Source organism: Coregonus lavaretus (genome assembly GCF_964263955.1).
Source record: "Coregonus lavaretus genome assembly, chromosome: 7".
In the NCBI taxonomy this organism is placed as follows: Eukaryota; Metazoa; Chordata; class Actinopteri; order Salmoniformes; family Salmonidae; genus Coregonus; species Coregonus lavaretus.
In genome coordinates, this window is record NC_139994.1 from 21,024,058 (window position 1) to 21,048,559 (window position 24,502).

The 24,502-nt window shown below is 40.8% G+C and overlaps 1 protein-coding gene across 1 annotated transcript; it reads right to left on the reverse strand.

The window, feature by feature from the left end:
- Positions 1-196: 196 nt before the first annotated feature.
- LOC311132428 (alpha-N-acetylgalactosaminide alpha-2,6-sialyltransferase 1-like) lies at positions 197-17,128 on the reverse strand (the record flags this gene model as incomplete). The annotated part of the gene is made up of 8 exons (XM_084165720.1): positions 197-1,029; positions 1,340-1,439; positions 4,479-4,562; positions 4,740-4,843; positions 5,513-5,651; positions 6,875-7,034; positions 16,577-16,742; positions 17,003-17,128. 8 exons carry the CDS (start codon positions 17,126-17,128, stop codon positions 820-822), a joined length of 1,089 nt encoding a protein of 362 aa, XP_084021846.1. The 3' UTR covers positions 197-819.
- Between the last annotated feature and the right edge of the window lie 7,374 nt (positions 17,129-24,502).

The window sequence follows — 24,502 nt, forward strand, 5'->3', positions numbered from 1 at the left end:
CCAGCTTGTCTAAAAATTAATCATTGATAATGGATGTTGGATTCACGTCTCCATCACATCCAAAAATCTAAGTTTAAGAATATAACTAAACAAATCAGACTTTATTTAAAGTGCATTTAAAGTTTGATTTGATTTATTTGAATTAAATACATTACTTTGCACCAATATTATAAGCTATTTGTCAACTAGCTCTCACAGTCTCAAGTCAGAATTAGACGTTCATCCATGTTTCTCAAACATCAAATTTCGAAGTTGTTGCAAACGTCAAATTTTGAAGTATTTAAGGTTAAGTTTAGACATTAAATCTAAATAGTAAAGGTTAGAGTTATGTTTAGGCATTAACTCTGAAATCTTAAGGTTAGGCATTAACTCCAAATGGTTAAGGTAAGGGTGAAGGTATGGGATAGGTTTAAAACAGAAATCTCAAAACAACTTTCTATCGCTGTATTCGAGCGTGCTACCTTTGGCACCAGAGGCAGATACCTATCCGCCATCCCCGTCCACAACACCCTAGCAAAACTGAAACCTACTTGAAGGTAACAGCTCTCACTGTTGCCTCTAGTGGCCGGTTTCCACGTCATCAGACATGGATGGACGTCAAATATTGACTTGTATCACAGGTGACCTGGCTGTAATTGTAATATGACTGAAAAGCCACATGGCATGGGATGAATAATACATGCATTTTAATTAAATACATTACTTGGCACCCGTATTTTCGAATTTATTCTGATATAAATGCATTGGTCTTTACGTTATTTTGTAACAAGATGCATGTTGATGTATCTTTGCTCATCTCTGCAGACAGACAGGGTTTTATCATTGTGTTGGCTTGCCTGTCTTTCTCTCTGGGTTCTCCTGTCTCTGGTAAAGCCTGATGATCTTGGTGTCATGTAGTTTCTTCCAAGTCTTGATCTCTAGGTTGTAATCGTGATTAGCGTAGAAGATTACTCTGGTTTTAGAGTGCCTCTCAGCATAGTAGTTGGGATATTTACTGTGGTCCTCAGTGATGAATCCATACGCATCCACCTGAGAGAGGGCAGAGGGAGAGATAGAGGATCTCAGATGCCACCATGTTCCCCTTACACTGCTGTGCACCACTTTAAACTAGATCCCCCAATTTCAATAAAGAGCATCATAAGGTCATCAAGTAATTCAATGGTGATCATCTTACTTTACATAGTCATGGTGCCAAGCCAGCTACTTAGAACAATGTAATCACATTCAGTGGATGCAGTGCAGTACAGCAATCACTTCTAAGTTACTTCTGTAATGAAATTGTTTGTGTGTGTGTGTGTGTGTGTGTGTGTGTGTGTGTGTGCATGGAGTACAGACTAACCACGTCACAGGTGTGCAGGGCCAGGAAGAGTGTGAATGCTCCGTTAGTAGGTCTGCATATAGCCCAATAAGAACCCTTCAGCGCCTGGGACCACATGAACCTACGGATGAGGAGCACACATACATACACAGTTTCATTTCAGAAGTAACATTGAAGTGAGTGCTGTCCTGCACTGCTTGCACTATGTGATCACATGGTTCTACCTACAGTACCTTCAGAAAGTATTCACACCCCTTGATTTATTCCACATTTGTTGTGTTACAGCCTGAATTCAAAATGGATTAAAAGTATAACAATACACACTATACACCATGGTGAAAACATAATTTTAGAAATTTTAGCAAATGTATTGAAAATGAAATACAGAAATATCTAATTTGCATAAGTGTTCACACCCCTGAGTCAATACATGTTAGAATCACCTTTGGCAGCGATTACAGCTGTGAGTCTTTCTGGGTAAGTCTCTAAGAGCTTTGCATACCTGGATTGTTTAATATTTTCCCATCACTATTTAAAAAAAATGTCAAGCCCTGTCAAATTGGATGTTGATCATTGCTAGACAACCATTTTAAAGTCGCATTGCGAGGCATTGGAAAGCCTCCCTGGTCTTTGTGGTTGAATATGTGTTTGAAATTCACTGCTCGATTGAGGGACCTTACAGATACAGTTGAAGTCGGAACTTTACATACACTTAGGTTGAGTCATTAAAACTCGTTTTTCAACCACTCCACAAATTTCTTGTTAACAAACTATAATTTTGGCAAGTCGGTTAGGACATCTACTTTGTGCATGACACAAGTCATTTTTCCAACAATTGTTTACAGACAGATTATTTCACTTATAATTCACTCTATCACAATTCCAGTGGGTCAGAAGTTTACATACACTAAGTTGACAGTGCCTTTAAACAGCTTGGAAAATAACAGAAAATGATGTCATGGCTTTAGAAGCTTCTGACATCATTTGAGTCAATTGGAGGTGTACCTGTGGATGTATTTCAAGGCCAACCTTCAAACTCAGTGCCTCTTTGCTTGACATCATGGGAAAATCTAAAGAAATCAGCCAAGACCTCAGAAACATTTATTTAGACCTCCACAAGTCTGGTTCATCCTTGGGAGCAATTACCAAACACCTGAAGGTACCACGTTCATCTGTACAAACAATAGTACGCAAGTATAAACACCATGGGACCACGCAGCCGTCATACTGCTCAGGAAGGAGACGCGTTCTGTCTCCTAGAGATGAGCGTACTTTGGTGCGAAAAGTGCAAATCAATCCCAGAACAACAGCAAAGGACCTTGTGAAGATGCTGGAGGCAACAGGTACAAAAGTACCTATATCCACAGTAAAACAAGTCCTATATCGACATAACCTGAAAGGCCGCTCAGCAAGGAAGAAGCCACTGCTCCAAAACCACCATAAAAAAGCCTGACAACGGTTTGCAACTGCACATAGGGACAAAGATCGTACTTTTTGGATAAATGTCCTCTGGTCTGATGAAACAAAAATATAACTGTTTGGCCATAAAGACCATCGTTATGTTTGGAGGAAAAGGGGGGACGTTTGCAAGCCGAAGAACACCATCCCAACCGTGAAGCACGGGGGTGCCAGCATCATGCTGTGGGGGTACTTTGCTGCAGGAGGGACTGGTGCACTTCACAAAATAGATGGCATCATGAGGAAGGAAAATTATGTGGATATATTGAAGCAAAATCTCAAGACATCAGTCAGGAAGTTAAAGCTTGGTCGCAAATGGGTCTTCCAAATGGACAAGCATACTTCCAAAGTTGTGGCAAAATGGCTCAAGGACAACAAAGTCAAGGTATTGGAGTGGCCATCACAAAGCCCTGACCTCAATCCTATTGAATATTTGTGGTCAGAACTGAAAAAGTGTGTGCGAGCAAGGAGGCCTACAAACCTGACTCAGTTACACCAGCTTTGTCAGGCGGAATGGTCCAAAATTCACCCAACTTATTGTGGGAAGCTTGTGGAAGGCTTCCCGAAAAGTTTGACCCAAGTTAAACAAGTTAAAGGCAATGCTACCAAATGCTAATTGAGTGTATGTAAACTTCTGACCCACTGGGAGTGTGATGAAAGAAATAAAAGCTGAAATAAATCATTCTCTCTACTATTATTCTGACATTTCACATTCTTAAAGTAAAGTGGTGATCCTAACTGACCTAAACAGGGAATTTTTACTAGGATTAAATGTCAGGAATTGTTTAAAACTGAGTTTAAATGTATTTGGCTAAGGTGTATGTAAACTTCCGACTTCAACTGTAATTGTATGTGTGGAGTACAGAGAGGAGGTCATCATAAAAAATAAAAAATGTTAAGCACTATTATGGCACACAGAGTCCATGCTACTTATTATGTGACTTGTAGAGCATTGTTACTCCTGAACTTATTTAGGCTTGCCATAACAAAGGGGTTGAATACTTATTGACTCAAGACATTTCAGCTTTTCATTTTTTATTAATTTTTAAACATTTTCGAAAAGCACAATTCCACTTTGACATTATAGGCTATTGTGTGTAGGCCAGTGACACAAAATCTCAATTTAATACATTTTAAATTCAGGGTGTAGCACAGCAAAATGTGGAGAAAGTCAAGGGGTGTGAATAGTTTCTGAAGACACCGTAGCTGGCTTGGCGCCATGACTATACTAGTCATTTCTATGGGAACTGCCCCATGTTGTGTGTCTTCTTAAAAAGAATATATGCCATTTAGCAGACACTTTTATCCATAGCGATTTAGAGTAATGCGTGCATACAGTTTCACTTGGGTGTTCCCAGTGGGAATCGAACCCACAATCATGGGATTGCTGGCACCGTGCTTGACCACTGAGCCAGAAATGACTACATTGAATATGCCACGAAGTATGTGTCAATGCCTTAACCATATGTGTGTTGAAGGCCACTAGGACTAGTCTGGGCACTAGTCTGTTTAGCTACCATTTCACTCCTTGTACACCATGTCATTGCTAAACAATTCATGTTTGGAATGACAATTCCATATGGAGTTGGCAAGAGAGCTGAAACAGACTGGCACCCAGGCTACACTAGGGCCTCTTCCATCATCAAGCAGTGCTAACCTTCTCTCCTTTCACACAGCAGTTATTGGACACTCTTTGTTATACCTGTTACGGGCGTATCTGAGGAAGTCAGGGTGAAGAACATAGAAGCGGTTCTCATCAAACTCTCCTGAGTATTGCATCCATGGCCTGCAGATAAGACAGCAGAGACAACACTGAGCAGTGAGCGTGTGTGTGTGTCAGAACTGGGTTAAAAAACTATTCGAAATCTAAATTACTTTAGCTGAGCTTGCCTGGCACAATGGACCAATAGAATAGTCGAGAGAGCAAAGAGTGTCAGTGTGTGAGACCACGTCACAGGCTTACCGTCTGTTCCTGTAGGGTCCATCAGAGACAGTTGTCCTCCCCAATAGACCATGTAACCACTGGAAATCCCTCTGTCCCTCTGGAATCAGCACATACTTTATACCCTGCACAAAACAGGCACACTCAGCACTGTGTGTGCGCGTGTGTGTGCATGCCTGTGTGTGTGAGTGTAATTTCCATGTGAACAAAAGAGAAGAGCAGTCGCATATAAAATCAATAAAAAATGAATCTGGTTTATTACAAGTTGCAACATTGAGACACTTACACCAGAGAAGCAGAGAAAATGTCTAACTGAAGGCCCTTATACCCTAATCAGCAGACAACTGTTCTGTAAACACCAGCCCGACAGGCTTGTAGGAAGTCAAAACAAAAGGAAGGGACTTTGTCATTTGCTACAGAACCACACAGTGTTCCACAGAATACAAACCAACAGTGAATGATCAGTATGTCCTTGGTCCTTGAACTTGGACCTCCAGTCTGGCGTCAATCGCTATCAACAGATATGAGAACAATCCACAACATTCAGCTTCAAGTCTAGTGACCATCAACCCGCACCCAGTGTCACAAACAGAACACTGGAAATCATGCGTAAAACAGAAAGGGAAAATATATAAATATGCTCAACATTGTGTTAAGCACTCTAAACTGAATATGAACTTTATTGATCTAAAATGTCTCTATTACAGTGAAAACACAATACCATCTCAGTAAGGAACCTTAAAAAGGTCACTGTGGTCTCATGTCAGTACAGCAGCAGGATTTTTGTTACCTACCTTGTCATGAGGCGCGCAGTTGTAGCCGTATTTCTTGAATATGAGAGGAGACTGGGTGACGGAGTGGGCGGTGTGAACGTAGACCGAAGTTCTGTTGCCTACATCCTCCTCGTAACCCTTGGTTACGGCACCATTCATCCTGACAGAGACAGGAACAGGGACAGAGACAGGCAAGGTTAGTCATCACTCATCAGGCAAATGTGGACCACCTCCATTACATTGACATGATCATGATAACTGATAGGTACGTTGCACACATAACAGTTATGTAGTTTATATTGTAACATGTATAATCCTAATTGGCAACTTCTGACTGTGTCTGTATCATTCTAATGTGATTCAACCTACTAATCTACGTATGAGCTCATAGTCGTTAATTCAGCCCTGTTTGAACTGGACTTTCCACAGGCTCCACAGGCCTAAATCCTGCAATAACCCCTACAAAGTCAGACCAGGTGAACCAGTGGAGCAGCCCAGCTACCATGGTGACCATTCTGCTCCTTAAAAGTTTACATCAGCCCTTTCATTCACCCACAATGCTTCAGGCTAAGCAAGCAGATGTTTGTAGCTGGTCAGTCCCCATCATCATCCCCACAAATCCCACAATGCACTTAAAAAGGTGTGTGTCTCGTATCCCTTCCCTCCCTGACACAAATGGACCCTGTCAGATAAAAAAAAAAAAGTGGCTCCAGGGCGGAGAGAGTGACAACGTCCAGATAGCAACAATGTAAACTAAACGCTTGAGATGTGTGTGTGTTATGTGTCTGTATGTGTTGCTGAATAAATCCCATTCCAATCATACTGTAACCACACCTTAATAAAACATTGTACAACAAATATTTGATGTAGAGATCATACTGGAGGACTGTGTAAAAAATAAAGTTATATGGACTATCCTGTTGGTGTTATAGTAATTTACCCTGCTTGGACTAAAGCCCTACTGTGATAAACACCTCCAGTGCTTGCCAGGAGTATGGCCAGGAGTTAAACTCACAGCCCTTTTTATTCTCATGGGAGTCTATCTCCTGACTTCAAACACAAAGTCATTAACCAGAACCAAAAATAGTTTATAGCTGAAACTTTAATGTTTGTTTTAATTAGCTTAGCTTTTTATCCTCCCTGATTGGTGCATTTTGTTTCTATTGTACATTGCCCAATCATTGTAATGTGCTGATGCATGCAGTCACAGCAACACACACACTTGCCACACACACACACACTTGTCACACACACACAACACACACACACACACACACACACACACACACACACACACACACACACACACACACACACGCACACACACACACACACACATACACACACACACACACACACACACATCACAATTGTCTCACTGACCGGAACACGTAGTCGTGAGCATCTATCTCCTTGCCCATCCCAGAACCGTTGAGTATTCCTCCGGCTGCCACCACAGCACAGCGTATACACCCAGGGTTTCCCCGCGGCAAGAGCAGGGGCTCTCTGGGCTTGGGGATCAGATCCACCACTTCCTTTATCTCTGTAAACACACAGACACAGACATAGAAACAGACACACACACACACATACACACACACACACACACACACACAACCTATGCATAAATTGTTTATTTATTTGGGATTCAATAAAGCACCACTTTGGAAATACTTTGTTACCACACCATTCACAATTTCTTATTAATAAAGAGCAAGTAGATCTAAATACCAGGAGAAACAGTAAATAAATGAAAATAAACTCTGACACTTTATGATGCATAGGCTGCAGTACAAATCTGGAAAAGGTTTAAGCCCGGTACAGATACAATAGCCGAGTCAAGACGAGACGGTTTTATGCAGTTTTAGAATGAAGTTTGCTTGATCTGAACGGTCTAGTTATAAAACGTCTCATGTCGCTTCTGGAGTTTCCAAGATTCATGGAATTAAAACACTATGTAAAATATTCACTGCAGATCCAGTCAAACTGGTCCAGCATGCATTCAAGGCACTATGACATTGACCAGAAGGGCCTTTAGGGTAGAGATTCCAAATGTGTCAAACATTGCTCAAATAGTGGTACGTACTACAGCTAATTGTTAAAATGCGCAATTTTAATTTTAAAAGGTGCAATATGCAGAAATCGCTCCACCATTTCCTGGCTGCAAAAATTCTAATAGTTTGCCTAATTTCAGTTTATGTGACAAAACAAGCAAGTATAGTATAGAGAATCATTGTACCATCTAAACCGCTGTGAAATATATTTTCCATAAGCAAAAATATTGTATTTTCAGCTGTTTGAATATATTGTACAAAACCAGTAGTGGTGTGTGGGTAAAATCACTGGGGAAGCCAAGCCAGGAAAAAAATGCCATATTACAACCTATTTGTTGTGATAATTGCATTGTTTGCTTTATAACCTGTTAGTTCATATGCCTTGCGACCTTGATATATAGGTCTAAGGCCAAGACAATAAGAAGACACAGTGGCAGAATAAATTCAACCACACCTTTGTTTCATCATAAAACCAGAGAGCAACCTATGTCCGGTGAAGTCCACAAAGCACATTGCATGTAACAAACAGTTACAGTGAGGGAAAAAAGTAGTTTATCCCCTGCTGATTTTGTACGTTTGCCCACTGACAAAGAAATGATCAGTCTATAATTTTAATGGTAGGTTTATTTGAACAGTGAGAGACAGAATAACAACAAAAAAATCAAGAAAAACGCATGTCAAAAAATGTTATAAATTGATTTGCATTTTAATGAAGGAAATAAGTATTTGACCCCCTCTCAAACAGAAAGATTTCTGGCTCCCAGGTGTCTTTTATACAGGTACCGAGCTGAGATTAGGAGCACACTCTTAAAGGGAGTGCTCCTAATCTCAGCTTGTTACCTGTATAAAAGACACCTGTCCACAGAAGCAATCAATCAATCAGATTCCAAACTCTCCACCATGGCCAAGACCAAAGAGCTCTCCAAGGATGTCAGGGACAAGATTGTAGACCTACACAAGGCTGGAATGGGCTACAAGACCATCGCCAAGCAGCTTGCTGAGAAGGTGACTCCAGTTGGTGCGATTATTCGCAAATGGAAGAAACACAAAATAACTGTCAATCTCCCTCGGCCTGGGGCTCCATGTAAGATCTCACCTTGTGGAGTTGCAATGATCATGAGAACGGTGAGGAATCAGCCCAGAACTACACGGGAGGATCTTGTCAATGATCTCAAGGCAGCTGGGACCATAGTCACCAAGAAAACAATTGGTAACACACTACGCCGTGAAGGACTGAAATCCTGCAGCGCCCGCAAGGTCCCCCTGCTCAATAAAGCACATATACAGGGCCGTCTGAAGTTTGCCAATGAACATCTGATTGATTCAGAGGAGAACTGGGTGAAAGTGTTGTGGTCAGATGAGACCAAAATCGAGCTCTTTGGCATCAACTCAACTCGCCGTGTTTGGAGGAGGAGGAATGCTGCCTATGACCCCAAGAACACCATCCCCACCGTCAAACATGGAGGTGGAAACATTATGCTTTGGGGGTGTTTTTCTGCTAAGGGGACAGGACAACTTCACCGCATCAAAGGGACGATGGAAGGGGCCATGTACCGTCAAATCTTGGGTGAGAACCTCCTTCCCTCAGCCAGGGCATTGAAAATGGGTCGTGGATGGATATTCCAGCATGACAATGACCCAAAACCTACGGAGCTGTGAGGGGAATGGCACCTCCTTACCTTCTGGCTCTGATCAGTCCCTACACCAAAACGAGGGCATTGCATTCTTCCACCACTGGCCTGCTGGTCCCCCTACCTCTGGGGAAGCACAGTACCCGCTCAGCCCAGTCAAAACTGTTCGCTGCCCAGCCAAAAAAATAAAAATAAAAATAAAAATAATAATAATAATAATAATAATGAAAGAAAGAAAGAATAAAAGAAAGAAAGAAAGAAAGAAAGAAAGAAAGAAAGAAAGAAAGAAAGAAAGAAAGAAAGAAAGAAAGAAAGAAAGAAAGAAAGAAAGAAAGAAAGAAAGAAAGAAAGGATTAGGAAACATTTATAAATATAATCTACAAATTAAGATTTAAAAAATTTGAAAATATATATTTTTTTAATTGTAAAGTGGTTGTCCCACTGGCTATCATAAGGTTTGTAAGTCGCTTTGGATAAGAGCGTCTGCTAAATGACGTAAATGTAAATGTAAAACACATGGCCAAGGCAACAAAGGAGTGGCTCAAGAAGAGGCACATTAAGGTCCTGCAGTGGCCTAGCCAGTCTCCAGACCTTAATCCCATAGAAAATGTGTGGAGGGAGCTGAAGGTTCGAGTTTCCAAACGTCAGCCTCGAAACCTTAATGACTTGGAGAAGATCTGCAAAGAGGAGTGGAACAAAATCCCTCCTGAGATGTGTGCAAACCTGGTGGCCAACTACAAGAAACGTCTGACCTCTGTGATTGCCAACAAGGGTTTTGCCACCAAGTACTAAGTCATGTTTTGCAGAGGGGTCAAATACTTATTTCCCTCATTAAAATGCAAATCAATTTATAAAATTGTTACATGCGTTTTTTATGATTTTTTTGTTGTTATTCTGTCTCTCACTGTTCAAATAAGCCTACCATTAAAATTATAGACTGATCATGTCTTTGTCAGTGGGCAAACGTACAAAATCATCAGGGGATCAAATACTTTTTTCCCTCACTGTAAATGACCTACTGCATGGTCAAGCAAGTTAATGTTTCCGACATTTTCGGACTACTAAACAACCATTGATTTAGAACCAAGTCGCAAAGAAAACAGGAGCTGCCTTTACTATTCCAGCACCCTTTCAACTTCAACATTTCATCATCATCAAATCACTTATGATTAGTCTAATACAGTGACAATTAAAAGATCCCCAAAACGATTTAGTCCTATCAACGTAAGCTAAATATGATGTGGTTGTCCATGGTTCTGATTTCTGTGTGTGTGTGTGTGTGCATTCGCGCAAGTTGAAAAAACATCTTGACTCACCCCTACTTATGGAGAAACGCCAATGCCATCCTCTTCTCTTTCATGTTGACGAAACGGTCTCTGACTCTGCCATACAGTACACGCTTTTATTTGTTGTTGTCGTTGGCTACCTGACTAAAATGCTTGCTCGCTAGCCTAACTTCCTTTCATGGGCAATGGTAGCTTGTTAACATTAGCTTTCTACATCTAGCTACATATTGAACTTCTATCCTCTCAGGCCAGAGCACAATGTATGAATTTATGGTTGGATCAGAATCGCCATTGTAATCATTTGGCCAGTACGGAGAATTAAGTAAAACCACAAATCCAAATCCCTATCTCCATCCATGGCTAATTTAGGAAAGGGCAATTTTAGATAGCTACAGCAGCTAACCATTGGAGAACAGCAAGACAACGAGTTGCAACAATTCAAGTTGTTTCTGTCAATGACTATTGCTCTTGATGTGATGTGATAGAAGGGAAGCCAAATCCAAACTGGCTTCGCTTTACACTTTTTTTTTGATGTGCCAGGACCATTCACAGTTGAGCTCACTCAGTTTACCTCAACGATGTTTGGCTATTATTTTATACTTTTTTATCAAAGGAGGCCAAATGCTCGCTGGCTTCGCTGGCAACAACGTCATACTGTTTTTGACCAGACAGCATCAGATAGATGGCCTACACAGAGACAGAGGGGCGCTGTTTCACTCACTCGGATGCTCTCTCCGATGAGATACATTCAGCCTCTTGCGAATTGAAGGGAAATTATGAAACACAGAGACGAAAGATAAATTATTTTATATATTTTTTCTTATTTTCTTGGCCACTTAGAACAGATCTACCGCTTCTTAGACTTGCTTTCAATGAGAATGACAGATTTATAACTCACAATTCTATGTGAATTTGGTGGGGTCACCTAAAAAGTTACATATTGCAGCTTTAAGCAAAAGGCTTCCTTTGGGCAATCAAATGCATATGCCAATTGCTTTCTCCCTTTTTGTCTTGCTTTTTCTTGATTTATGTCATGTTCCTGAGGCTGCACACCTAGGGCTGTGCTGGTTATTGTCATGCAAAAGACTGCCGGTCTCACGGTAATTTACCTTTAATTAATATAAACAAGTTTAGCATCGCCAGGCCTCCATGCGTACAAGCACCTGATGCGAGCCTTTGGAACATCTACATTTAAAAAAGTCTAATAAATCTATTTAATATACACAACAATAAATCCATTATTTATTTTAGGCAGGTCTAAAGAAACATGATATGAAGAAAATGTATTTCAGAAGAACAGATTATGAGTTGGCCTGCTGTATGTTATCTGGCTATGTGCCATGCCATAGGCTGTAGACTTGTTCATTTAGCAGACAATATATGCTTGTAAATCCTGTGCCATTATTTTATATGATTTTATAGAAAGAAAAATATAATTGAACTTAGCTGAATAAAATATAAATAATATTTTTCCCATTCCGGAGCAAGTGTGCATATGTGGCTATGTTGAGCATAAAAGTGATTATTTGAAACAGGTCCTATGCTAGATTTAGAGTTATTTGGCAACTTTAGTTGTGAATGAGATACAAACCTTAAAATGTCTTAGAAATCAAAACATACAGTGGGGAGAACAAGTATTTGATACACTGCCGATTTTGCAGGTTTTCCTACTTACAAAGCATGTAGAGGTCTGTACTTTTTATCATAGGTACACTTCAACTGTGAGAGACGGAATCTAAAACAAAAATCCAGAAAATCACATTGTATGATTTTTAAGTAATTAATTTGCATTTTATTGCATGACATAAGTATTTGATCACCTACCAACCAGTAAGAATTCCGGCTCTCACAGACCTGTTCGTTTTTCTTTAAGAAGCCCTCCTGTTCTTCACTCATTACCTGTACTAACTGCACCTGTTTAAACTCGTTACCTGTATAAAAGACACCTGTCCACACACTCAATCAAACAGACTCCAACCTCTCCACAATGGCCAAGACCAGAGAGCTGTGTAAGGACATCAGGGATAAAATTGTAGACCTGCACAAGGCTGGGATGGGCTACAGGACAATAGGCAAGCAGCTTGGTGAGAAGGCAACAACTGTTGGCGCTATTATTAGAAAATGGAAGAAGTTCAAGATGACGGTCAATCACCCTCGGTCTGGGGCTCCATGCAAGATCTCACCTCGTTGGGCATCAATGATCATGAGGAAGGTGAGGGATCAGCCCAGAACTACACGGCAGGACCTGGTCAATGACCTGAAGAGAGCTGGGACCACAGTCTCAAAGAAAACCATTAGTAACACACTACGCCATCATGGATTAAAATCCTGCAGCGCACGCAAGGTCCCCCTGCTCAAGCCAGCGCATGTCCAGGCCTGTCTGAAGTTTTCCAATGACCATCTGGATGATCCAGAGGAGGAATGGGAGAAGGTCATGTGGTCTGATGAGACAAAAATAGAGCTTTATTGGTCTAAACTCCACTCGCCGTGTTTGGAGGAAGAAGAAGGATGAGTACAACCCCAAGAACACCATCCCAACCGTGAAGCATGGAGGTGGAAACATCATTCTTTGGGGATGCTTTTCTGCAAAGGGGACAGGACGACTGCACCGTATTGAGGGGAGGATGGATGGGGCCATGTATCGCGAGATCTTGGCCAACAACCTCCTTCCCTCAGTAAGAGCATTGAAGATGGGTCGTGGCTGGGTCTTCCAGCATGACAACGACCCGAAACACACAGCCAGGGCAACTAAGGAGTGGCTCCGTAAGAAGCATCTCAAGGTCCTGGAGTGGCCTAGCCAGTCTCCAGACCTGAACCCAATAGAAAATCTTTGGAGGGAGCTGAAAGTCCGTATTGCCCAGCGACAGCCTCGAAACCTGAAGGATCTGGAGAAGGTCTGTATGGAGGAGTGGGCCAAAATCCCTGCTGCAGTGTGTGCAAACCTGGTCAAGACCTACAGGAAATGTATGATCTCTGTAATTGCAAACAAAGGTTTCTGTACCAAATATTAAGTTCTGCTTTTCTGATGTATCAAATACTTATGTCATGCAATAAAATGCAAATTAATTACTTAAAAGTCATACAATGTGATTTTCTGGATTTTTGTTTTAGATTCCGTCTCTCACAGTTGAAGTGTACCTATGATAAAAATGACAGACCTCTACATGCTTTGTAAGTAGGAAAACCTGCAAAATCGGCAGTGTATCAAATACTTGTTCTCCCCACTGTATATGGGCTGCATGATGTAACTATAGGCTAATGAGGATTTGAGAATGTCGCAAAAAAAGCTTGCGCTCTGTTCCTTGCCTCAGGCTGCACACACTGTTCTCTCATCAAGTGATCATATTTTCACCCATCAGACTATTCTCAATTTAATCTTGTCTTTATTAATATGTAAAATGAGTTTTGATTTAGAATGGCCCATTATTAAATGGACAGGAACAGGGGCAGGGGAAAAAAGACATGTCATCCATATGCACTGGAGTAGCAAATGGAGGCACTTACTCACTGGTTTGTTTTTCACTAGTGCCCAGTAGGCTACTCCAGTTATTTCACTCCACACATCAATCACTGTTTGAGGACATGCAGCCTCTCGCTGCGTGACAGGTGATATTCCGCCAAAACTCTGTATGCCATGGGCTCTCCAACCCTGTTCCTGCAGCTACCCAGATTTGTATTTGAAGTCTGTTCCCGAACATCAATAGTAACATGTTTTCACAACTAAACATATTTAATTACACTGTTGACAGGCCCTCTCTTTGTGCAATCGAGAAAGGAATTAAGGAGAGCGGAGGAGATGGAAATGCAAGGTGGTGAGATATTTTGGCGCTAAAGGTAATGCCCTATTACTAGGCTATTAAAAATAAAATACAAATTCACTATAATTGTAGGCTAACTGTAAGCCGCCCTGCACAATCAATGAACGGACCAACAGCATCGCCTAGACAGAACATTTGTAGTGTAGCATTAAGGTAACTAGTCCATCTAGTAACAATAATAATAATACTGACCATACTCAAAGGTGATTACAAGAAGTTGTATAATTCTGGAGTATAGGCTAGATCAATGAAGTACCAAAGAAATCTTAAATCTGTTTTTTAAATGTTTTTCTGCCATGTGTAATGTGCAGGAGGCTATGTTTTGTTTAACGGCACAATCACTATTTTAATTCCGTTTTTTGGGGGGAGCTTGGGCTCATATACAGGCCTTCGCATATGCATAAGCTCTAATATGGGTATGGGTGTTTTGAATAAATCATCACCTTAGAAAGCTCTGTCCATTTCCTTGTGTTAGGCTTTGAAACAACATCCACAACTACCATGTTTTCCACTAAATTTCAACTTGATGTTGAACTTCTTTCTTCAAATTGATCAATCACAGTGAGGTGAGTTTTAAAAGCACATACTGTTTTGATAATAAATGTTTGGTGTGATTTCCGATTGCATTTGAATTGATGTTAGAGTGGTTAGAGGGACAATAGAGCCCTGAATACCAGGCCACTAGCGACCTGATGATTGTTTAGCGAGTTGAGTACTACCAACACATGTCCAGAGTGCATAAAAGGAGATTACCATGACTCAACGGTCACATGGAATTTTAATGCTGGGCAGTAATAAGGTCACTGCAGCAGCCCAATACACGCCCTTATCCAATGTAGACCTGCCCTCTTTAACACTGTATGATTGTGTGATCTAGCCAGGTATGATAAGTACTAAAGGATACAGTGCCTTTGGAAAGTATTCAGACCCCTTGACTTTTTCCACATTTTGTTAGGTTACAGCCTTATTCTAAAATTGTTTTTTTCCTCATCAATCTACACACAATACCCCATAATGACAAAGCAAAAAAAGGTTTTTAGAAAATTTTGCTAATCAAAACAATTAATAAAACGGAAATATCACATTTACATAAGTATTCAGACCCTTTACTCAGTACTTTGTTAGAGCACCTTTGGCAGCGATTACAACCTCAAGTCTTCTTGGGTGTGACGCTAAAAGCTTGGCACCCCTGTATTTGGAGAGTTTCTCCCATTCTTCTCTGCAGATCCTCTCAAGCACTGTCAGGTTGGATGGGGAGCATTGCTGCACAGCTATTTTCAGGTCTCTCCAGATATGGAGGCTTCTGTCTGGCCACTCTACCATAAAGGCCTGATTGGTGGAGTGCTGCAGAGAGAGTTGTCCTTCTGGAAGGTTCTCCCATCTCCACAGAGGAACTCTAGAGCTCTGTCAGAGGGACCATCGGGTTCTTGGTCACCTCCCTGACCCAAGGCCCTTCTCCCCCGATTGCTCAGTTTGGCCGGGCAGCCAGATCTAGGTAGATTTTTGGTGGTTCCAAACTTCTTCCATTTAAGAATGATGGAGGCCACTGTGTTCTTGGGGACCTTCAATGCTGCAGAAATGTTTTGGTACCCTTCCCCAGATCTGCGCCTCGACACAATCCTGTCTCGGAGCTCTACGGACAATTACTTTGACCTCATGGCTTGGTTTTTGCTCTCACATGCACTGGGACCTTATATAGACAGGTGCGTGCCTCTCCAAATCATGTCCAATCAATTGAATTTACCACAGGTTGACTCCAATCAAGTTGCAGAAACATCTCAAGGATGATCAATGGAAACAGGATGCATCTGAGCTCAATTTCGAGTCTCATAGCAAAGGGTCTGAATACTTATGTAAATAAGGTATTTCTGTTTTTTTTGTTTTTAATACATTTCAAAAAAATCATAAAACCTGTTTTCGCTTTGTCGTTAAGGGGTATTAATAACATAATAATATGCCATTTAGCAGACGCTTTTATCCAAAGCGACTTACAGTCATGTGTGCATACATTTTTACGTATTGGTGGTCCCGGGGATCGAACTCACTACCCTGGCGTTACAAGCGCAATGCTCCTTGCTGAGGACTTTTTTTTTTCCAATCCATTTTAGTTTAAGGCTGTAACGCAACAAAATGTGGAAAGGTAAAGGGGTCTGAACACTTTCCGAAGGCACTGTAAATATTGAAAGTAGCCGTGTCGTTATATCTCGTTATCATAAGTCTACACAGCTGCAGAGTGAGTTGGCCTTATGAGCTGAGCTGCTTGCCAAAGGATAGTTCTACTCCTGGACCCACACACCTGTGTAGTTTGTGTAGTCCATAAAGCCAAAGGGGTTATTGAAGTAGGCAAGTCTGTTCCACTCTGACACGTTGAGTAGTTCGCTGTGGAGGTACAACTGGATGTCTGGTATAAAGGCCTGCTTGAAGCCTGGGTTCTGGGAGTTCCTCAGAGACTGGGGACAGGTCTGGCACACACACACACACACACACACACACACACACACACACACACACACACACACACACACACACACACACACACACACATACACACACACACACAGACACACACACACACACACACACACACACACACACACACACACACACACACACACACACACACACACACACACACACACACACAACAGTTTATCTAGGATGTTTGTGAATTATTTGCATATCCTTGACCAGTGACTGTCTTCTCTAAAACACACAGGCTTACCATCTGCCTCTGTTGCTTGTCCCGAACATAAACATCCTCAGAAGCCCAGATGGGATATTGCTTGAAGTCCTTTTTTTGCAGACGGAGCATGGGGGTCTCCTTGTGTGCAGATCCGGGTCCACCCATAAAAACATCTCTTGTTGTATTTTTGCAATAACAATTTGTTTCGCGGAGACGCCCTCCCCGAGGAACTAGTTGTAGTTTTTGAAAATTGCTATTAAAAAAAAGATATAAAAAAGATGCCATCATAGGGGGTTTCCTCATGATATTTTCTTCTTATCTTATTGAATACAGTACATCTTTGTTTTTTCATTTATACAGATTTAGATTCAGATTCAGATTTATAGGTTCTATTGAGACATTATTATGGTGCTGAAAATAATTAATATGATGTGAAAAAGTGGTGAAATGTCCCTTTAGCTGGCCAATTTTAACAGCATACAGACTATTGGGTAAATCCTAACTTCCACTGAAGTCGAATTTTCACTTAGTCATGCACTGATGTCATGTACATCTAGGATTCTATCTATGGATCTATAGGATCCATACACACAATAATGACAATATTTTACTAGCACTTCAATGTTTTTTAAAATATATTTTCAGATAAAACCGTTACAAAAGTATTTTGAAAGTATCAGAAAACATCAGTTTCACCTCTCCTTCATCATTTCACCACTCTTTAATAATCTGAACTTTTGGGACATTATGATCAAATCAAACAGTTAATAATTATTATCCATTATTACATGCCGTTATTACTATGTAAGTAATAATGCAAGTACAGTTTAACATGTATTGTAATCAATCATTTGTACACTGTAAGTACACTGCAGGGTTAGGGTTACTGCTGTACAGTGCAATTACAGTGTAAGAATTAATATACTTAATTACACAGTAAAACGTGCATTGTAATTAACTCATTTTCATTAACATTTATGTGGTCAAATGGCTCAAATAGGCATCAAATACAACAATTGGAACAATCAAAAAATATTATTGAGTTTGAGTACTATTTGTGAGTTTTTATTCTTATTGTGAATGTCTAATCTTGTCTAATATTCAGAGTCTAATGTCTAATCTTAAAGGCTAAATACCGTCCGTTGACTAATTAAACAAGTCAGATATATTGCTATTTGTTGGTGCAGAACACATACCGGATGCTGTGATCAGAGATTTGTCCATGCAGAAGCACATAGAGCAATGCACACACGGCGACCACCAGCCCCAAGGTGAGAACTCTCTGGAATCGGGCTCTCATGTTCAAGATAGAGATAGAGAGAGGATCTGCCTAGGTATAGTTGAGACAGAGACTATGAACATCTTCTTAAGAAGTGTAATGTCATGGTGGGATGCAGTGATCTTTTTTTTTTTTTTACCTCTCTCCTGCCCCTTTTGGGCACGTGCCTGGTTTCACAGTTGTGCCAGCCAACACTGAAATAAATAAAGGTTCTTAAATGGTTCTTCCTCTGTGCTTAAGGTCCATGGAGAACTATTGCTCGATAAAGAACCTTTGAATTAAAGGACAAGTTCCCTTTTTAAACATAGCTCTATTTGTAAGGTAAATGGCATGTTATAGAAGTGTCCAGACACTTTTTTTGCGATTTCACTTGGTTTTGAGAAACGTATCCATCAGCGATAGACTTCCTCATGCTTGTTCTGCAGTTGCAGGGGCACAGATAAGGCTCCAAAAACACCCAAATACGTACATTTTGAAATGGCAACACTCTTAGTATAGTGATGAAGGTCTTTAGATGTTGTACACATGAAATTGTGTCATTCTGAACTTTATCTGGAACATTATATTCCCTTTTTTTTAAAGGCCAACTCTACTAATCCCCATTTATAATTTACAGAAGAGCATTGTATTTTGTCTGTAAATATCCTTAACCTTACAATTTTTTTTAAAGCGATGGTGATGCGCTTGAAACTACTATTTTTTGCAAACCTCTCAGTAGGAACACACTCATAAGGTATCATATTAATCATCCTAAACCTCTAAAATGCAGTGCTCCCGAATAAGTGCTCCGGAATCCTGCACCTTCACCCTCTACCTGGCTTTCAGGTCTCCCCAACGGTTTCTACCGCAGCGGTCACTGTACACAATGCTCTAAATCAAGTGACGCAAAGGATACAAGATAGCTCCCGAGTGGCGCAGTGGTCTAAGGCCACTAGAGATCCTGGTTCGAATCCAGGCTCTGTCGTAGCCGGCCGTGACCGGGAGACCCATGGGGCGGCGCACAATTGGCCCAGCGTCGTCTAGGGTAGGGGAGGGAATGGCCGGCAGGGATGTAGCTCAGTTGGTAGAGCATGGCGTTTGCAACGCCAGGGTTGTGGGTTCGATTCACACTGGGGTATGAAAAAAAATAAATCATGTATGCACTCACTAACTGTAAGTCGCTCTGGATAAGAGCGTCTGCTAAAATGTAAATGTAAATACTTTATAAACTGTAGTACAACATACTCGTGAACTTTTGCTCAGACCTGAGGTTTATACCTGTGGTCTAAAATGGCTAGCTTTCAGCTTTTCTCATAGGCCAACCCGGCACAACTAGCCACTATGCTGAGGACGACCAGCTGAGCACATAATTATATCCAGTAACAGAATAACGAATCAACCTACCAGAAACCTTACACGGTAGAGCCACCATCCAATCACATTTGTTAAACAGGTCAACTTGGCCACCAGAGGGAGATTCTAAAACCTCCAACTTCAAGGTATCTTGTTCCCCGTGCCTCGGTCTAAAATGCAGTGTGCCAATAATGCATGTTGCTTCCTTGACTAGGCTACTGACGTTACCCAACATATTAAAGCTGTGTTTTCGCATATATTATCCCCCCAAAAATGTTTGCTTACCGTTTCAAACACATCCACGTGCTTTTACGCAAAAATACATCTAGGAGAATTATACATTTATATTCGTAGCCACATTGTAAAAAAAGTAGAAGACGGTGGTCTTGTCAAATAACTGTATTTTATTCCTGCCACGGCCGGCCCGCTCATTAGGCAGGATTATGGGGCCGCCGATGGCAGCAGATTGACGAGGGCGGCATTTTCTGAGCTAAACTCACCAAGACGCACCTCCAGCAACAACACATAAAACCTCACATAATTCTGCCCCAAAACAATCACAATTTCTCTCAACCAGTGGCATAAGGGCTTTTTAGGTGAGCATTGATGCCTCCCTGTGATAAGCAGTGGCACTTTGTCAAAGGCAGGGGCGCAAAATATTTTGCTTGTCCATTCCCAGCGCGCCTCTCCAGGGTGCTGTTGGAGAGACGCATCTCTGCAGCGCTCCACCAACGTTCCGTCACAAAAATTATCTAACACAAATCATGTAGCAGATATAGGATATGGTAGAAATAATATGTGGCATTTTCTGTAGGCTACAGGCTGGAGATAAAATGTATGATAATGTAATGAGACAGACAATTTTTACATCATGCAGGTTTCTCCAATCAAATAGCCTAACCTAAATGGTGCCCAATCAAATAAAAAATGTGCTGTCATGTTAACAAACAACATATCCTAAAAACAGGACAGGTCAAAGTAAAATGGACAATATGGAATGGACAATCACAACTGTTGTCCAGGAGTTTCACCCCATTGTTATGATCAGTGGTTTCAAGTTTCTATATGTCAATGTTTGTCACCTTGATCATAGCTAAAAATAAAAATACTTCTGCATTTCCAGCTGCATTTCCATTGCCAATAGGCTCACGATAACTTCTGATAAAGTTGGGTAGCTAATATTCTGAGCTTAATTAGCCAAATTGATTAGTCACAGGAATCAGGACTAATAAAGCCAATGCAACAACCTGTTTTACAAATGGTGGGTCTACCACATGGATGGGCATTAATAAAATGCCATTGTGGGCCGACATGGTAGGCTACACCCCAGTAAGTACGAGCCAATGCTTTTTGGACGTCTTTTTTAGGTGCAGTCCGGACCGGCATTAGATGTCTATGTTTGGTTCAGATTTTGTCCATGTCTTTTCAACTTTCATTCAGAACCAAAAATGAGCTTGATTTCAACTTCCCGAAAATACATATTTTCAATGTATGGAAAATACGTATTTTCAACGTCCGGAAATTATTCCTTTTCAACCTCATGGAAAATATGTATTTTAAACGTACGGAAAATGTGTCTTTTCACCTTTCATTCAGAACCGGAAATGAACCTGATTTCAACGTCCGGAAAATACATATTTTTCAACGTGCGGAAAATATTCATTTTCAATGTCCTGGAAATTATGTATTTTAAACGTACGGAAAATAAGTATTTTCACCTTTCATTCAGAACCTAAATTGAACCTCATTTCAACGTCCAGAAAATACGTATTTTTCAACCTGCGGAAAATATTCATTTTCAATGTCCTGGAAATTATGTATTTTAAACGTACGGAAAATAAGTATTTTCACCTTTCATTCAGAACCTAAATTGAACCTGATTTCAACGTCCAGAAAATACGTATTTTTCAACGTCCGGAAAATATTCATTTTCAATGACCAGGAAAATATGTATTTTACATGTACTGAAAATACGTATTTTCACCTTTCATTCAGAACCCAAATTGAACCGATTTCAACGTCCAGAAAATACAAATTTTTCAACATCCGGAAAAGATTCCTTTTCAATGTCTTGGAAAATATGTATTTCACCTTTCATTCAGAACCTAACTTGAACCTAACTTCAACATCTGGAAAATATGTATTTTAGAAGTCTTTTCAACATCATTTTGCTTACTAGGACTATTCTAGTTTTGCAGCTGCATTTTTTGGTCTCGCCTAGGGCGGCAGAACGGCAAGGACCGGCCCTGATTCCTGCTATTATAACTAACTGGTGGTGCAATCAGTAAGGCAGTTAGATTTAAGTTTGAAGGATAGCCTACATCAGCTAAGGTTCAAACAATACTTGGAGCAATGTATTTTATTAAAGGAAATGATGCTCCACTGCTGGTCCTCAAGTCAAATAATGCATACAGTTGAAGTTGGAAGTTTACATACACTTAGGTTGAAGTCATTAAAACTCGTTTTTCAACCACTCCACACATTTCTTGTTAACGAAGTATAGTTTTGGCAAGTCGGTTAGGACATATACTTTGTGCATGACACAAGTAATTATTCCAACAATTGTTTACAGACAGATTATTTCACTTATAATTCACTGTATCACAATTCCAGTGGGTCAGAAGTTTACATACACTAAGTTGGAAAATTCCAGAAAATGATGTCATGGCTTTAGAAGCTTCTGATAGGCTAATTGACATAATTTGAGTCAATTGGAGGTGTACCTGTGGATGTATTTCAAGGCCTACATTCAAACTCAGTGCCTCTTTGCTTGACATCATGGGAAAATCAAAAGAAATCAGCCAAGACCTCAGAAAAAAAGTTGTAGACCTCCACAAGTCTGGATCATCCTTGGGAGAAATTTTTAAATGCCTGAAGGTACCACATTCATCTGTACAAACAATAGTACGCAAGTATAAACAACATGGGACCACGCAGCCGTCATACCGCTCAGGAAGGAGAAGCGTTCTGTCTCCTAGAGATGAACGTACTTTGGTGCGAAAGTGCAAATCAATCCCAGAACAACAGCAAAGGACCTTGTGAAGATGCTGGAGGAAACAGGTACAAAAGTATCTATATCCACAGTAAAACGAGTCCTATATCGACATAACCTGAAAGGCCGCTCAGCAAGGAAGAAGCCACTGCTCCAAAACCACCATAAAAAAACCAGACTACGGTTTGCAACTGCACATGGGGACAAAGATCGTACTTTTTGGAGAAATGTCCTCTGGTCTGATGAAACAAAAATAGAACTGTTTGGCCATAATGACCATTGTTATATTTGGAGGAAAATGGGGGAACTTGCACGCCGAAGAACACCATCCCAACCGTGAAGCACGGGGGTGGCAGCATCATGCTGTCGGGGTGCTTTGTTGCAGGAGGGACTGGTGCACTTCACAAAATAGATGGCACCATGACGAAGGAAAATTATGTGGATATATTGAAGCAACATCTCAAGACATCAGTCAGGAAGCTAAAGCTTGGTCGCAAATGGGTCTTCCTAATGGACAATGACCCCAAGCATACTTCCAGAGTTGTGGCAAAATGCCTTTAGGACAACAAAGTTAAGGTATTGGACTGGCCACCACAAAGCCCTGATCTCAATCCTATAGAAAATCTGTGGGCAGAACTGAAAAAGCGTGTGCGAGCAAGGAGGCCCACAATCCTGACTCATTTACACCAGCTCTGTCAGGAGGAATGGGCCAAAATGTATTGTGGGAAGCTTGTGGAAGGCTACCCGAAACATTTGACCCAAGTTAAACAATTTAAAGGCAATGCTACCAAATACTAATTGAGTGAATGTAAACTTCTGACCCACTGGGAATGTGATGAAATAAATAAAAGCTTAAATAAATCATTCTCTCTACTATTTGTCACGGATTCTGCCGAGGCTGCTCCTCCTCCTTGTTCGGGCAGGCTTCGGCGTTCGTCGTCCCCGGAGTACTAGCTGCCACCGTTGAATGTTTCTTTGTTTGATTGCTTTTGTCTGTCTATTGCACCTGTGTCCGTTTGTGTCTGATTATGTGTTCTATAAGTTGCCTGTTTTGTATTGGTTAGGTTGTGTGTTGTTTTTCGCCTGTCAGTTAGTGCTGCGTGTTTGCTCTGTTTGTTGTTTTGGAGTTTACGCACAGTTTGCGTAATCGCTCGCCTCTGTGTGTTTTTGAGGCCGTTTATTGTATTTTGCCTAAACTTTGTTGGACTAAGCTTCGGTGACCTGCGCCTGACTTCCACACCACACTTACATCAGCCCTTGACACTATTATTCTGACATTTCACATTCTTAAAATAAAGTGGTGATCCTAACTGACCTAAGACAGGGAATTTTTACTAGGATTAAATGTCAGGAATTGTGAAAAACTGAGTTTAAATGTATTGGCTAAGGTGTATGTAAACTTCCAACTTCAACTGTATGTGATGAAGTAGATCATTATAAAAATGCCTATAAAACGATGTAGGCCTACAATTAGGCGTACACAACTATGTAATATAGGGGAGACCGGGGATGGTTGTAACACGGGACAGTTGTAACACTTGCAATTCCTCCAATTAGGAGTGAGGTAGAATCATGTGATTCACTGTGCACATGCTCAGTTTAGTCCTGAACCCCCATGTGAAAAAGCAAGTGCCTGTTACTCTGCAGATTCTATTGACAGAAATCTGATTTAGAGGTAAATTTGTTTTTGTGATGGCATCAACTGCTTTGTAGTTCCATTCACCAAACTTATATCAGGTTTATAACCAGTCTGTGTAGAGATATTTGATACAAGTTAGCAATGCTAAAGTTGTAACATTTAGCTAAAATGGAAGCTAGCTAATGGCTGCAAGGGTCAGGGTTAGTTGTAACATGTTTTGGTACATGTTTTCTTTTACTATCAGCAGGCCTAGATCATGGAAAAGAAAGACAGACAGGGGAGTACCTCTCCACACAT